Raw genomic sequence first — 16,064 nt, 5'->3', positions numbered from 1 at the left:
ATACATGTAAACATTGTTTAATGGGATGTACGGGTATATTAGTTCACCCGAGGTTATAGTTTTTAAAAAATGTGGGGTTTGCCGTCAGCTTCATTTTTTTGTCTGTTTCTATGTTAATATTTCTAAATCTTTTCCCAAGAAGCTGGATTATTCCATATCAATAACATAATACAAATATACGTCTTATGTACTTTTAGTTTTCAAAATCAGTGCAGCACAGTAACACACAAATTCTAAGAATTGTGGTCTCCCGCTTTCAAAGTCTTAGTGGTTGGGATGCAATTATTTATGGCATATTGTAACTATCGTCTCTGTGTGTCTGTCTTGTCTGTCCATCATACAAAATACATGTTACAATCCGAAAGATCTTGCCAAAGGCACCGTCAGTCGGTAGAGCGCTCGCTCCGTGATCGAGAGGTCGTGAGTTCGAATCTCGGCCGCGACTGACCTAAGTCGATAAAAAATGGGTAGCAACTGTTCCTTCGCCATGTGCTTGGCACTTTGAAGTGAAAGTTGCGGGTCCTTCGGATGAGACCTTAAAAACCGAGGCCCCGTGTCACGACAAGCGTTGGCACGATAAAGATCCCTCACTGCTCAATGGCCCTAAGTGCCGAGTAAAGGTCAAAAATTGAAGCCCTTCACCGGTATATGGTGACGTCTCTGTATGAGTGAAAATTTATGGGACGTAAAACAACATACAATAAATCAATCAATCATTCAAAATGTAATACAAATGTGAAAAAATATAAAGACCTGTCTTTTCTGAAGCAAAAGTTAAGGTCATAGATAAAATTTTTAATAGGAAGTTAAACATCTAGGTATAAGATCAAGGCCATGAAGTCAAAATTGATAATTCTTCCTGAAGGTGTTGTCACAAGTAATGTACGTGTTTTAATATGAAAGCCGTATCTTTTCTCATTCAAAAGTTATTATCAATGTTAAAATTTTGAAAACTACTGTAGGTTAAACTTTAAAGTTAAGGCCAAAGGTCAAAAACATAGAATATGTCTTAACAAGTCTTAACCAGTGATGCATGTGTCAAACATGAATGCCCAATTTTTTCTCATTCAAAGGCAATCACCAATACATGCATTAAAATTGATGAGAAGTATTTCAAACTTCAGTGTCAAGGTAAGTGGTAAAAAATATTGTACATTAGGAAAGAAGTTCTTGTAGGTAACGCACGTAAAATACGAATGTCCTATCATCTTTCACTCCGAAGTTATCACCAATGGTAAAATTGATGAAAAAGTAGGTCAAACTTCAAGGTCAAGGGGTCAAAAACCTGCTATCATAGTTCACTTGGAAAGGTTTTGTCACAGGTAATGCAATGCCAATTATGAACACGCTATCTTCTCTCGCTCAAAAGTATCAATGTTAAAAGTTTTAAAAAGTATATAAAGCTTCAAGGTCATGGATAAAAAAAAACCACATTGTATTTCTGCTTTTAGAAAGGAACTTATCAAATATCACATATGAAAGAATTATCTTTTCTCTTTCAAAAGTAACTAATGTTAACATTTTTGAAAAAAAGGTCAAACTTCAAGGTTAAAAATCAAAAGTACATTTGGAAAGGTCTTGTCCCAGGTATTGCACATGTAAAATGTGAGAGCCCGTTCTTTTCACATTCAAAATTTATGACCAATTTAAAGTTTTTGTGACAGTCAGACTGACAGACAGACACCTAGTCAGACGGACAGACTGACAGACGAATGATATTTAACGTCAAAGTTTCTAAAGCAGCGTCACGTTTCCTCGTTGCTAACAAAAAGTTGGATAAGCTCCACTTAAATTCGGGAATTTCATTGATGCACATACTCAAGTTTCCCTTCATTCCTCCATAAGCAGTCGAGGAACCGATCTCGCACACACATGGGACCTTCTGAAGATTTATCAATAAGTTATGGACAGTATAACTAAACAGGCTATCTTATATCGACAGTCTACAGTGACAGCGTCTTTCGCTATTGACAGTAGCTGTTTGTACGTATGTCCTGTTCTATCCGGGGACTCGACCAAAAAGCTTCCACTTAGAAAACTCCCATTTCATTTGTATACTAAAGATCTAGGGATATATTTTATATTTTTTTCTCTTTTGTAGTCATCAAAGTCTTTTATTACATCTAAATCAAACTGAATTGCTCTCCGGTTCGCCGTAACGTCATCAAACATCGCCATTTTTCGTGTGTTGTGTTTACCATTTTCCCATTTCAAATGCTCGAGAAACTGCCAAAAATTAAACAAATGCCTTTAAATTTTCCAGTTGACGACATAATATATAGTGGATTAAAAATATGATAATTTTTACCCCAACATAATCTATTTAATACTTTTATTTCAAAATAATACTCGCGTATTCTCCAAGGAAACCCTGATTTTTTTTTATCGTGCGCCGTAGGACCGTACCCTGTATACATTCATGCGTTATAAAATCTTTATTTTTGTCTATATTTTATAAAAAAAGAAATTAAGATGTACTTAAATTTCAAATATAAACAATTGCTGAAAGTTTCAGCTTAGTGCGTCCATTACTTTTCTATAAAAACGCTTTGTCCACGATTTTACCGGACAACCCTCTTATTTTCTATATCACAAAGTCTAAATTATCGTATTCGTATTTACACCTCTCATGTTTTCACATGATCGTCAAATTTAGATACAAAGTTCATTATTTCTAAAATTGAAATTCTATTAAGCTAGAATTTTATACACAAGACCAAAGAGCAAAGATTAAATCTCCCTTCCTTTAAACGGTTAACTTTTCAAGTTGTTTTAAAATTTATTTTCTACTTTTTCATAAAATTTTCGATTACGTAACCGCACAGCACAATTCCTGATCTAGTTGAATTCTACACTTCGACAGTCGTCACAGATTTGGAAACTACTAACTACATGTATAGAGACAAAGTATATAATTCGTAGCAACCGAAAGCATCCGACAGCAAAACAAATACATATCACTGGTAAACTTAATATTAACAACAAAATAGTTTAGGACAAAAGGAGCATTAGAAATTAAACAGTTTTCATTAATGCTAAAATACCAATTCATGAAATGTGTTAAATCCAAAATAAAGCAAAACTGGGCAAAAATAAATAATGAAATGAGAGAGCGGGACTATTGAACCACTGAGTACATTTTATACAAATTGGTCAGAGATACACATATACAATACAAAAAGATGACAGAAAATAAGTATGATTATTAAAAAGAAAAGAGAGGAGGAAATATATCAAGAAGGACAGACAGCATCATAATTTTTTTTTAAATAAACATAGTTTTTTAGGGTTTTTTGTTTTTAGTTGACATTAGTTCCATGAATTTAACTACATTTGGCCTGCAAGAATAATAATTGCTTATGTATTTTTTCGTACGTTACATTCTAAAGCTTTACATTCTAGGATATAATGGAATTAATTCGTCAGCAATTTGAGAATTATTACAGAGTGTACTGTGGCAACGCACTTTGAAAAATTACGCACTTAGAAAATTTTCTTCAAAATGCGTTAAATTTGGGACCAACGCACTCTAAAAAAAATCATTTCAAAGTGCATTAATATCGACAATATTAACGCACTTTGAAAAAAAAAATGTGCACGGTTTGGTCAATATTCTTGCAAATTTTAGTATGATAAATAAGTAGTTGAAACTAGTTGGATAACATTTTGGTCACTTCAGGATCTGAGATATAGGCTTTTTAAGGATTTTTAGGGGTTGTGTTCTCATAAATGTTATAAAAGGAAAATGGGTCTTTTAAAAATGATGGAGGAATGGTTGTTTAATAGCACAGTTTCGTTTCCTTTCTTATTTTGTCCAGTGTGTAATAAGTTTGGTAGATGTAGGGGTCGAGAAATGACTTAAACTTTTGCAGAGGGGGCGATTAAGATTGTTTCATTGAAAATAATTTTCCTGCACAATATGATGCTCTTTTTATAGTTATTTGATAAGCATTTAGAAGTATAAAAAAAATTGTTTATTCCCGCACAATGATGGCTTTCTTCTTCTTTTTTTTTTTTTTTTTTTTTTTTTTTTTTTTTTTTTACAGTTATTTGTTTAGTATTAAGAGGTATGAAAAAATTATTTATGCATTTTATACATTTTTTTTTAATTTGTATTGTATTTGATTTTGTAAAGCTACTTTAAGTTATGTAAATACATATGTTTGGGTAGGAAAGATAAAGATTTGGGCTGAGGGACCTTCTACATGTCTTCTCCTCGTTCTCGATGAGGGTAGATCAATTCATCGCTTTTTCGAAAGAAATATAACATAATAATGCTGTCTAATACTAAAATCCAGATTTTTTAATATATATTTTTATACATATTTTTCAAAGTGCGTTAAGTGTCTCCATGGTAAAAAAAAAAATGTTGATGTACACTCCAAAGTGCGTTGATATTGTCCCAAATTTAACGCACTTTGAAAAACTTTTTCAAAATGCATAATTTTTTCAAAGTGCGTTGTAGCAGTGTACAGATTCTTTCGGAGAGTGGTATACCTTTCCATCTTCCAGTTTCCACTGGCAGAAGATGATTTGCAGTACGAAATTTTAAAAGAATTTTTTGAATTTGGCAGATAACTTATCAACACAATTTTCAAATCCAAAATTTTGCTTGAAGATTTTGTAAATTTTCCTTTTGAGAAATTATTTACACTGGACCATTTTTGAATAAACTGATCTTGTAATATTTGTTTTACAATCGTGGTTATCCATTTCTAATTTATATTGACACCCTGTTCATACCATACATTTGATAAACCGCTCATATTAAAGATTTTCTGTATACAATCTAACCATGGAGTTGTTAAATTTATGTCACAATACAGTTTAAACATATATGTGCATAATAGATTTACAATTTTATTTTGCGGGCCCGAAAAAAGCTTTGCCCAATATGAAATCATTCGACAATATACTGATATATACACCGTGCATAGACCATGTATGTTGGGGTGGAACTTTTCAAATTAAATACATGATTTAAAAATTTCAAGTGTAAACATTCAACGACATCAAGATTTTTCATAACCCCATACTTCAGAACCATACAGTAAAACTGTTACTACAACTTTATCGAAAAGATCGAACTGACAGTCAATTGGTATTTTAAATTGCCTAATTTTTATAATAATTCCGTACATGGCCTATATAATATGATTCTATGTAATTTTACAGTATAGTCTGTACAAACCACAAAGCGGCATTCTTCTCTAATAAATGTCGATTTTGAAAAACTTTTTAAGTACGCTAATTAATTGCAGTATATGTATTATATAAAAAAAAAATTAAATACACCTATTCCAGCGTATTTAAATTTTTATTACTATAACAGTATATAAGTCGATGATATCGTCTGCTTTATAAAACATATTTTCATAGATATTTATATGTGATAAATTGTTAATATTCGCATTTATACAACTGCTATGCCCCTTTTTTAAGAGTAATTAAGACAACTATGAACCCGACTTGATCTGGACATGGATAATTTATACAGTTTGCCTGTTGCTCGCGAGTACATACGGGTTTCTAGAGAAAATAAAAAAATCACTGCTCATATTTGATCAAACTGGAAAGGGAAATACTGATTTTGTGGGAGTCCAATTGTATTTGGAACTAGAGGAGGGGGTCTGAATAAAGATGACTGTGAATGTGAAAACAGCACCCCAACGGGTGTCTTACCTCATTTCCTATCCTTCAAATTTGAAATTAGGTGGAGACCATCAACTAAAAAAGTCGGCCTCTCTAAGTCTGATTTTAATATGAATAAGAGGTATATTACGATAAATTTGATTTTTAAATTCAAGACACAGATACATTTGGCCCATGGATTCTGGTTTGAACTGGTGGGTCAATACCACACTTTCCCCTGCTTCTTTGTGGCTAGCTGTAATGATATACTTCACTGTTTGACAGCTGAGGAAGGTTCTTTACATAATCCATGGAATCTTTTCTCTGCAGGAACACGAGTTTCAAGATGAGATTTTATCTGTTCGAAAAGCTTACAAATCCGAATTATGATTATTTGAATTTAAACTCTTTTAGTATTTCATGGAAGTTAAGTGAAAGTGAACTTAAATACCACGCTTAACTTACATAGTGAATCCACTCCAAATTTGTTTAATGTGAAACTCAAATGCAATGGCCTGCTCTTAAATATAAAATTATTCTCATGTTAGTAAATTTAGACATCTACAGCCCAGATACTATTGTCAAAATAAATTCTAACGATGAAATATACAGAAGATGAAACCGCAAGTAAGCTTGCAAATATAACAACAGTACATTGGACCTTCTTCGGCGGGTGTGGTGTACTAAAACCTTCTTCGGGGATGTGGGTTTACCGTGAGTGTACGTACACCTTCCTAAAGGTGTGCGGTACGTACTATAACCTTTTTCAGTGGGTGTGGGTGTATTAGAACTTCTTCGGCGAATGTAGGTGTACTAGAACATTTTTCGGCGGGTATCGGTATACTATAGAACCGTATTTGGTGTACTAGATCTTTACTTAAGAGGTGTGGGTATATTAGAACCCTACTTCGGATTGTGTTGGTCTAGTAGAACCTTCTAAGGGGTCGTGGTTGCAATAGAACCTTACGTTAGCGGGTGTGGACGTACAAGAATCTTCTTCGATGGGTGTTGGTATACTAAAGCCTTACTTCTGAGGTGTGGGTGGACTAGGACCTTAATTTGGAGGGCGCGGGTATACTGGAACCTTCTGTGGGTATGTATATATTAGAACCTTCTTCAGCAGGTGTTGGTGTACTAGAATCTTTTTCGGTTGATGTGGGTGTACTAGAACCTTCTTCGGCAGGTGTTGATGTACTAGAAACTTACTTGGGAAGTACCATACTTCGGATTGTGTGGTGTAGTAAAACCTTTATCGGAAGTTGTGGCTGTTCTAAAACCTTACTTTGGAGGGCGTGGATGTCTAGAACCTTCATCGGAGGGCTTCCGTTTATTAGAAGCCTTTTCAAAGGCGATGGGTATACTAGAACCTTATTTCATAGATGTACTAGAACCTTCGTATGGTGTGGGTGTACTAAAACCTTCTTCGGAAGGTTGGGGTGTACTAGAGCTTTTTTTTTTGGAGGTTATGGCTGTATTAGAACCTTTTTCAACGGGTGTAGATATACTAGATACTTCGGGGGTGTGGGTGTACTAGTACCTTCTTTTGAGGGCTTGGGTGTACTAGCACTTTTTATAATTTCATAAAACGGATTTGTTGTCAACTATGACTTCATTGATTGTTCGATTATTTGGGGAAGCTTGAGTAAAATATAGGATTAATTGGTATATACTAGTGTATTTGTGTGTACATGTATCTTAATAATCTGATTTTACATATTTGTGTGTGTGTCGGGGGGGGGGGGTAAGGAACAATATACACACCAAAAAACATTTGTAACCAAAGCTGAAATGTTTTATGTTAAGGTAAATCACTGTTTGCTCAATACACCTAAAAACATTAGCGCACCAAAGGACTCTGAACATTTGCATACAATTTTCTGTGGGGCGTAATGACTACAGATAACTTGTTAGAAACTGGATCAGTATTTATGTTTGCCCCCAAGGAAAACTCAGTATTCGTATACATGTAATATACTAATGTCAGATTCATGGCAAAGTTTTATTTATTTTCATTTAATAAACTTTTAAGCCTGTGGTAATCTGTTATTTGTGTGATCTATCTGCTCGGAATTGAAAATATACTAGTAGTTAATCTTTGATCCGCTCCCAAAAATTTTGAACTGACACTACAAAATTTTTAATCAGAAAGAGAATGGAAATACGTGTAAGGAAAAGAAAGAAAATAACGGTATTAATCTTGTTTGTGGAAATGCACCTTTCATTTTTACATTTTTAAGTTGAATTTAAAAGAAAAACATAACAGTCAAATCCAGTCACGATTTCTAACAAATAAGGAGGGGGGGGGGAAGGTAAAAAGTAGTTATGATTTCAATGACAACAACGAAAATCTCAATTAAATTTTAAGGTAGAGTGTTCTTTTAATCATATAATTGTCCTGAATTCTGCATATATTAAAAAAAGAGAAGTTTCTAGTTTTCTACACAGTCATGTATATCCTGACTGAAATCTTTATTTGAAAAAATGTTTTAAAATACAGTAGACATGCAATTCCCTTTCTTCTCAAAGTTGTGAAAAAGAGAATTAACAATAGAGATATATCAAAAACATAATAAATTAAAATTAGAAAAAGGATTCTCTTTTAATTTCATCAAGAGTATTTTGTATCAATTTGACTATAGTTATAGATAGGAGATGATTGATATATTGTGATTGACCTAGTTTTATAATCATCTGATACTCTTATGAAGAAAATCGTGATGAGTGTGTTTGACATTACCTCCACGTTCCGTATAAAGCAATGCATTTCACTATCCATAATATCATAAAATTATAGTTAAAAATACATTAAGTCAAAAGTTGTATTGTTGGGTCGGGATACTCCACACACCCTCCCCCTCACAAAACACGCATGAGCGCTTAACGATGTAACCGAGGATTAGTAGTATTAACTCAATTGCTATTGACCCAAGGGCATTTTAACCTGGACCAAAAATGATTTGGTTAAGGTTATCTGCAGAAAAGGTTTGATTTGTTCCCGAGGTAAGAATAAGTTCGCCAAATGGACACAGCAGTATATTTTAGAAGCTTATGGTACCTGCGTCTTGACCTTGTAAATAAGGGATTTCTGCCCTTTTAAAAGATGAAAACTGCTTAAAATATTAATTCCCTTGTGAAAAGAATTATTTCTTTATAAATTTATAACCTTATAAGATATCGCAGCAAACAGTTTACCAGAAATCTTTTGTTTCTGATGAATAATATCAATCCTCAATTTTTCAGGCATGTGTCACTTGATTTTTAAAAAAGCTTCTAAATTAAAAGAAGAAGCCTGCTGGAGAAAAAAATGTGAATGTCAAAGCAAAATCCATTATAAATCACGTGATATTAAATTCTGGTATATTAAGAGAAAGCACAATTGTTTTTTTAATAAGAAATTCTTCACTTATTGATATTCCAACTTGTGTGTTTTACTACATACGTATAATAACACATTCTTATATTCTCAAAGGTTTTCTTAAGTGTTTCCAAAAATCATAGTCAAGTGGTTTACATATGTACAAAGTGAATTAAGTAATTAATCATTTCTGCAATGAATTCGTCTTCCAAAAACAATCTACCTGTATACATGTCTACGTGTTGTTTTATTGCTGAAGTTGATGGTGTATCTTTAGACGACCGTATAATGAACTGTTAGGGAATTGCTTTTTTATTTGGTCGTCTCTCTCACCATTTCAGTTTCCAGTAGTTTATCGGCCTTCCATCACTTCTTCAGATCCAATCACATCTTCTCGGGTCTTTCCGGCAAGCTCGGAAAAAACAAAAGAGAATGTAGTTGGAATAAACGTGCTTTATTTTAATTGAATGATGTAAAGAGATAACGCACAAATTGTGTCCAGAGTATAATATATATACATGTACATGTATATACAAAAACAATATCAAAAACTCTTATGAGTATAAACTGGATACTAATCTTCCAATATGCCGATATATATACATGTGTATGGAAATTTCTACAATGTTCGTTGACTAGACTAATAATTCTACGACCTTAACCCCCAAACATAGATCAATATACACATTATAGTTTATTATTTCCCAGTGCTGTCTTGATTCTCTATTAGACGCCCCCGTGGAGTAATTTTGCAGACATCTCATTATATTAGTCAGATTTACGGATGATTACGATTGGTTTAAGCGATCTATGGTGGTTATCAATCACCTAACTTTAAAGTCTGTACTGGTGGTCAGACTTTTGACTAGTTCAATGATAGATAGGTAATCAAGCTCATATCTTGACTAACTTCCCAGCGTTTATGTTTTAATTAAACATCGAAAGAACTCTAGGAAGTCTGTAGTATATTAATCAACTTAAATATGCGCCATTTACGTACAATCATGATCATGATATGAAGGAAAACAACATGACAATGAAGACATGATCATGCTTCTTAAATGTTTTTTTTAAACTATCGATTTCATAAATACAATTCGTAATGTATTTTATTTTGTTAACAACCTTTACTTAAAGCCCAGGCTCAACTTGTGCACGTCACACACGGTGTTTTCACAACCTATGCAAAATATTATATAAATATTGGCTTTCCAGCTTCTCCCATTGAAGGTATTCACGCATGCATTTAAAAAATGTGTAGAATAATGCAATAAGTTACCCCTCAATAAGAAATAATTGTTTATAATCATATGAATAATAAAAAAAAAAACGAACTTGCAATATTGCTTCTTCAATTAAAATTGAACTGGTGAATTTATACGTTTACAACGACGTTTTATCAATTAACAATAGTTATTTCCATTCATATGTCAACTCGATGTATCCCACTGAAAGCGATATAAAAGACACCACAGAATCTGGCACGTCTGTTTCATATTTGGAAGTTTTACGAGAGAAGAAAGACATTGATGGCAAACTGACACTAAACTTTATGATAAACGTGATGACGTGATGACTTCAACTTTTCTATCGCCAGCTTCCCTTACTTACTCATTATATATCTTCACTGCAGTAGTGCTTCATTGCAAAAGTGATAAAATATATAGATAAAACAACTCATGCCTGGGCCAACTTTAAAATAATATTTGTTTGCCCTCTCCTGACTCAGGATGAAAAAATTGGGTCTGTAGGTAGGTGGCAATATTTTCTCCAGAAAATTTCAACATCAATGCTGATTTTTTTCAAAATTTATTTTCCAGAATGCATAAATAGTTTCCTGGAGGATAAAAAAGTATTGAGTCGTGTCATTTTTGGACAGTCGGTTGGTGAGAGCAACCAAACAAATTTTTAAAGATGGCCCTGTTTGTTGATGTTGTTTTCTTTTAATATGTTGTTATGGCTGTCTCATATGTATGTGTGAAGATAACGAAAAATACATTTCGTAAAATATATAATTATATAATATGAGTACTTATTAATATTACAATGACAATGTTAAGATTTAATTTTTTTAATCTGTGCATAGTATATTCGTATAAATAACTATTATCATCAAAGCTTCGTTTCACGTCTCACGAACCATTTACACTGGATACATTTAATAAGTTTTAATCCTAAAGTTTCATTGTATTCTCGACTAGAATTTTTTCCGTGAAATTGTGGTTTGAGTGTTTGCAGCTTATCGTCAACCAGGGTTAGGGTTAAGGTTCAACCCTTATAGTTTTAGGGCAAGGCAATCATGCTCTCAGCTGCAAATAGAGAGGTTGAGATTTCATACGTGTGCGTGTACGGGTACATCTAGTAGGGGAATTCCCTAAATTTATTGCGTATTACGTCATCAGTTTTGGTGTTGATGAATTTTCTACACGTTCCAACAACTTGTACAAAGGCATCTACACGTACGTGTAAACTTGTAGCTTTTTCAATCAAAACTAGTAAATTTATGTGTGAAACTGTTATTGTTGTTAATTATTTAGGGTGTTAAGTTTCACGAACACCTATTTTAACCATGTTTTGTTCACTAACTAAAGTCAAACGAATGTCAAAAAACTACTAAATAGTTGAAACACAGACACCGATTACAGTATACACGTTTATGTTATATGTCATTAAAATCTCAACATACAAATTACGAAAAACGTGTACGTGTACGTCAAAGTTTGTGCACACGTACACGTACGCGTACAAGTTTAAAATCTCAACCTCTCTAATATTTCTGTTTCCTATACGTACCAGTAAATTATAACACTTTCTTGCAAACTTATGTAAATATGCCGATTTTAATAACAGTAGCATATCTGCATTCTAGGGACACCTTATCAAATTTAATTTATAAAAAAATCTTGCTTTTTAATAACAATGATGACTTACTGTGTTCGTCCACCTTCACATCTTTTATACCTGTAATTAGAACTCGTTCTCAGATCTATCTTTAATCCTCTTTTTGCCCTACTTTCTCTTTCAGATATTGATGAAGAATGTGAGCCACTCAAACAGCCACAATGTCTTGGTATTTTCCCCTCTAACTTGACCTCTTTTCCTAATACCGAACTAGACTTTGACACCCAAGTGGAAGCAGGAATACAATTTCATTCATTTGCTCCCTTACTGAAAACTAAATGCAGTCCATATTTGCTACCCTTTCTGTGTGGATCTCTTTATCCTATCTGTATCAATGTAACGGTTGTGCCACTTTGTCCGTATCTCTGTTCAATGAGTCGTCAGGGATGCGAGGGTATCATGAAAAAATGGGGTTTTGATTGGATAAAATCAATGCGGTGTCTTGACCTCGACTTTGAGGCACATGACGAATGTCTTGGAGCTAATGGTGTAGAGAAAGTAGGTAAGAAATGATCACCCGCCACTGCTTCGTGTCCCCTGCTTACCTGATGTAACGGCTTGTGACGTCATTCATTGGGTGGTCTAAGGAATCGGGCTAAAACGTCGTGCTTGAAATCACCTAATCTGCTTTTCAGACGAATCACCTTTAACGAGATACGCATTTAAGAAATCGCACTTATTCAAAAAGCACAAATGATCACGACCATGCAAATGATTTTTAAGCTTTGGTTACTGGCACCATTGGCATTTCACTCATGTATAAAAACTCAACTCCTCAAGCTTAAAACAGTTTAGAGCTTTCAAGCAAGAGCTTGTTATATACATGTTATTAGAAAGCCATTGTATTCAATTTTGTGAATTTATGCACATCTTTATTGCTTACAAGAGGTTTAGTGCATTGGCAATAAATAATATTTTGACAAATTTGTTAAAAAAAACAAAACAAAATGACATGCATTTTTCAAAAAGAAAAAGTTTGTAATAGGAAAACGGCTAATAAGAAGTTAACCAGAATCTTACTCAAGCTTAGCTAGTTCATCAACCATTATACAGTATCAATTCAATCTCAGCTGAAAACGGTAAATAAAATTGATGCTCACAGTTCCTGTGTCATCCATCTGATAAATTCTGCATGGAATTCATTGGATTTACTATGAATATGCTTGTACAAAAATGTCAATGTAAATATATTAACCAAGACATGTAGATCTTTGATTACTACCTGATGAAATGTCAGTTTTATAATATTGTATTTTTCAAATACATGTAAGTGTGAAAAAGTTTTCCTATAGTATAATTATCTCCCTTTTTCCCTAGAGTCCGCCGGTTTCCTGATTTTTTTTTTAATAGTCGTTCAAAATTGATTATAACTTGTACCTTTAAATTTAGAATGGTCACTTGCTAAAATGAATGGTTTTCTTACCTCTCAAACTTTGATCAAGATGGCAAAACGGTCACAAATATTGCAACAACAGTTGTATTTTTTTTTCCAGTTTTCCAATCTCTCATTTACATATTTTATATTTTAGAGCTGTTTATTAGATTACAAGATGGACCAGATTCTTCGAAATCCAAAGGACGTGTTGAGGTCTCTAAAGACAATGTCACATGGGGGACTGTTTGTGACGATTTCTGGGATAATGATGCAGCAACTGTCGTCTGCAAGCAGTTGGGGTTCCGATGGGGTGTAAGTATCTTATAGATGGCCTATTACATAGGATATTCATTTTAAGAAATGTAAATAATTTGAAAGTTTATGAAGGCATTGATAACTTCATTTCGTCATGGTGCAGTGTTTTTGCGATCTTAGAAAGAGTGATCGAGAAGGCCTTAGGGATTGATTCTTATGTTCGTTTTCCTGAATTCTTAAATGTAAAGGGATTTAATGATCATTAAAAAAGTATTTAGAGTTTAATAAAGTACTAGAACAAACTGTGAAACACTTCCACTCTTCTCAAAGCGGTAGGCTATTTTTCCATTGACTTGGACCCTAAATTATAAATTCCGATATAAGCTTCAAATTATATACCAATTAGAAGCAGGCCCGTAGGAAGCGAATTCAGTTGGCAGTTGGGGGGGGGGGGGGGGGCACAGCCATACATTTTCAGTTGTCAGTTGAAGGGACACTACCAAAAATTTCCTGACAAGCCAAAAAAAAAAGGTCATCAGACGTTTTAATTAATACTCTAGTACAAATATATGTTACAAATTCTTTGTACGTATGCTAATTACACACACACACACACACACACACATATATATATATATATATATATATATATATATATATATATATATATATATATATATATATATATATATATATATATATATATATATATATATATATATATATATATATATATAAAGCATTTATTATTGGTAATCCCCATCTGCTATATAATCATCATCATCTTCTTTAGTTAGTTTCTTTTCTTTTCTTTCAATATCGACATGTTGTTGCTATCAATTTTGAATTTCTTCTTCTGTATATTATTCTTTACTTGTATGCCATGAAGGGCCCCAAATTGGTATCAATAAATCTTATCTTATATCGGCAAAATTATGGGGGGGGGGTGGCACGCCCCCCCCCCCCCCCATCTTACGGTCATGACAAGCGTTTATATAATTTCTTATTCGGGGTTCGATGATAGATGTGCATATAGTTCTTTTTTGGTTTGGTATTTCTTCGGCCATATCAATGCGATTTCTCCATCCGGAACTCCAGAGCAAGATATATTGGTTTTGTAATTTATTCTCTTTAAGATGGCGGGAAGGTTTGTTTCATGTTTGTCAACGACTGTTCATTGATTCAATATTTGTCCAAATGTTATAAGGGCCTGGTAGGAATTTCATCATAATGATCATTGGTATTGTAGCTAACTAGTTATTGATTATATATACACTAATGTGTAACATTATTCTAGAAAGATTACTATTAATTGTATATCCTGGATATAGACTAGATCTATTAGAATCATCACAGTTAGAATTCGTCCCATATAAGGCATAAGAACTTTGCAATGTAGCAAATCGAATCGGATCCGCTCCGAAATGATTTGTAATAATACAAAAGGGATTGCACTGAAAATAACAACCAAATTAATCAAAACAAACCTTTTTGAGTTTGTATATGCCTTTTATCCTAAAAAAGAATCCATATAACAGGTTGGGACCAATCGCCTTAATGAGATATAATAGCCCGATGGGGATATAATATCCCAAATGGGATATAAATTTACAGTGCAATAAATGAAAATTTTTATTTTGGCTATAAATATCATAAATCTGCATCAGAATTTTTAAAAAGGAGTAACTTTTGGCTTACAAGTTTTTCTGCAACCCTACAGTTTGTTAGATTGATCCCCAAGAAGTTTAGGAACTTCCGAGGGATCAATCTCATAAACAGTGGGCATTCAGAAAAACTTGTAAACCAAAAGTTATTCCTTTATAAGTATGTTGATGCGGATTTATGATATTTATAGCCAAAATAAAATTTTTCATCTTTTGCACTGTAAATTTATATCCCATTTGGGATATTATATCCCAAACGGGCTATTATATCCCATTTGGGCGATTGGTCCCAACCTGTATAAAGACGAATATTCAACTCAGTTTTTCATTGTTTTTTCTCGCTTCAAATTTACAAGCCATGTTTACATTCAGAACACTCTGGATTGTTCGTAGTAAATGCACTGAGTTCGATTTATCACCTGTGTTTATTTTGCTACATTGTTAATATACAGAGCAAATTCCATCGTTAAACCGTGTCCGTAGGACAATATCATTTTAATGATAGAACGTTCTATCTATTGTACTATTAGCCTTGAATGTCTCGACAATTTTCGTGCATACTATGTGGCCTTCAAAGTAGTTCCATTTCGTTATAATGACCACAATAAAGGAAGATCTGTACTGGTTTGTGTTTGTAATAGTTGCAATAGATTCTTTCCAGCTGTCCTGTTTCTAATAAAGGTCCCAAATGAAGGATCCGTATTCAAAGGTTGATCGTACCAGGAGATACATTCTGTTTTTCTGCAGTTTTCTGTACAGTATGATAAGTTCCATCAGAGGAAACCTAGTTTGATTAAGCTTTTTTTTAGCTCACCTGAGCAGAAGGCTTAAGTGAGCTTTTCTGATGGAAATTTGTCCATTGTTGTCGTAAACTTTTCACATT

At 33.3% G+C, this 16,064-nt stretch overlaps 1 protein-coding gene across 1 annotated transcript in view; it reads left to right on the top strand.

Annotated features, from left to right (window-relative positions):
- Positions 1-12,233: 12,233 nt before the first annotated feature.
- Positions 12,234-16,064, top strand: part of LOC133181640 (deleted in malignant brain tumors 1 protein-like) — a 35,151-nt gene continuing 31,320 nt past the window's right edge. Inside the window, exons 1-2 of the mRNA XM_061316186.1 lie at positions 12,234-12,389; positions 13,417-13,574. Of these exons, the coding sequence (XP_061172170.1) occupies positions 12,260-12,389; positions 13,417-13,574 (288 nt within the window). The 5' untranslated portion in view covers positions 12,234-12,259. The remainder of the gene's footprint in view (positions 12,390-13,416; positions 13,575-16,064) is intronic.

The sequence above is a fragment of the Saccostrea echinata genome, unplaced genomic scaffold (assembly GCF_033153115.1).
Source record: "Saccostrea echinata isolate AGI-Se365-2 ecotype Australia unplaced genomic scaffold, CSIRO_AGI_Sech_v1 ptg000009l, whole genome shotgun sequence".
Lineage (NCBI taxonomy): Eukaryota > Metazoa > Mollusca > Bivalvia > Ostreida > Ostreidae > Saccostrea > Saccostrea echinata.
The sequence above is the reverse complement of the archived record's forward strand: the minus strand, read 5'-3'. Positions and strand labels throughout refer to the sequence as shown.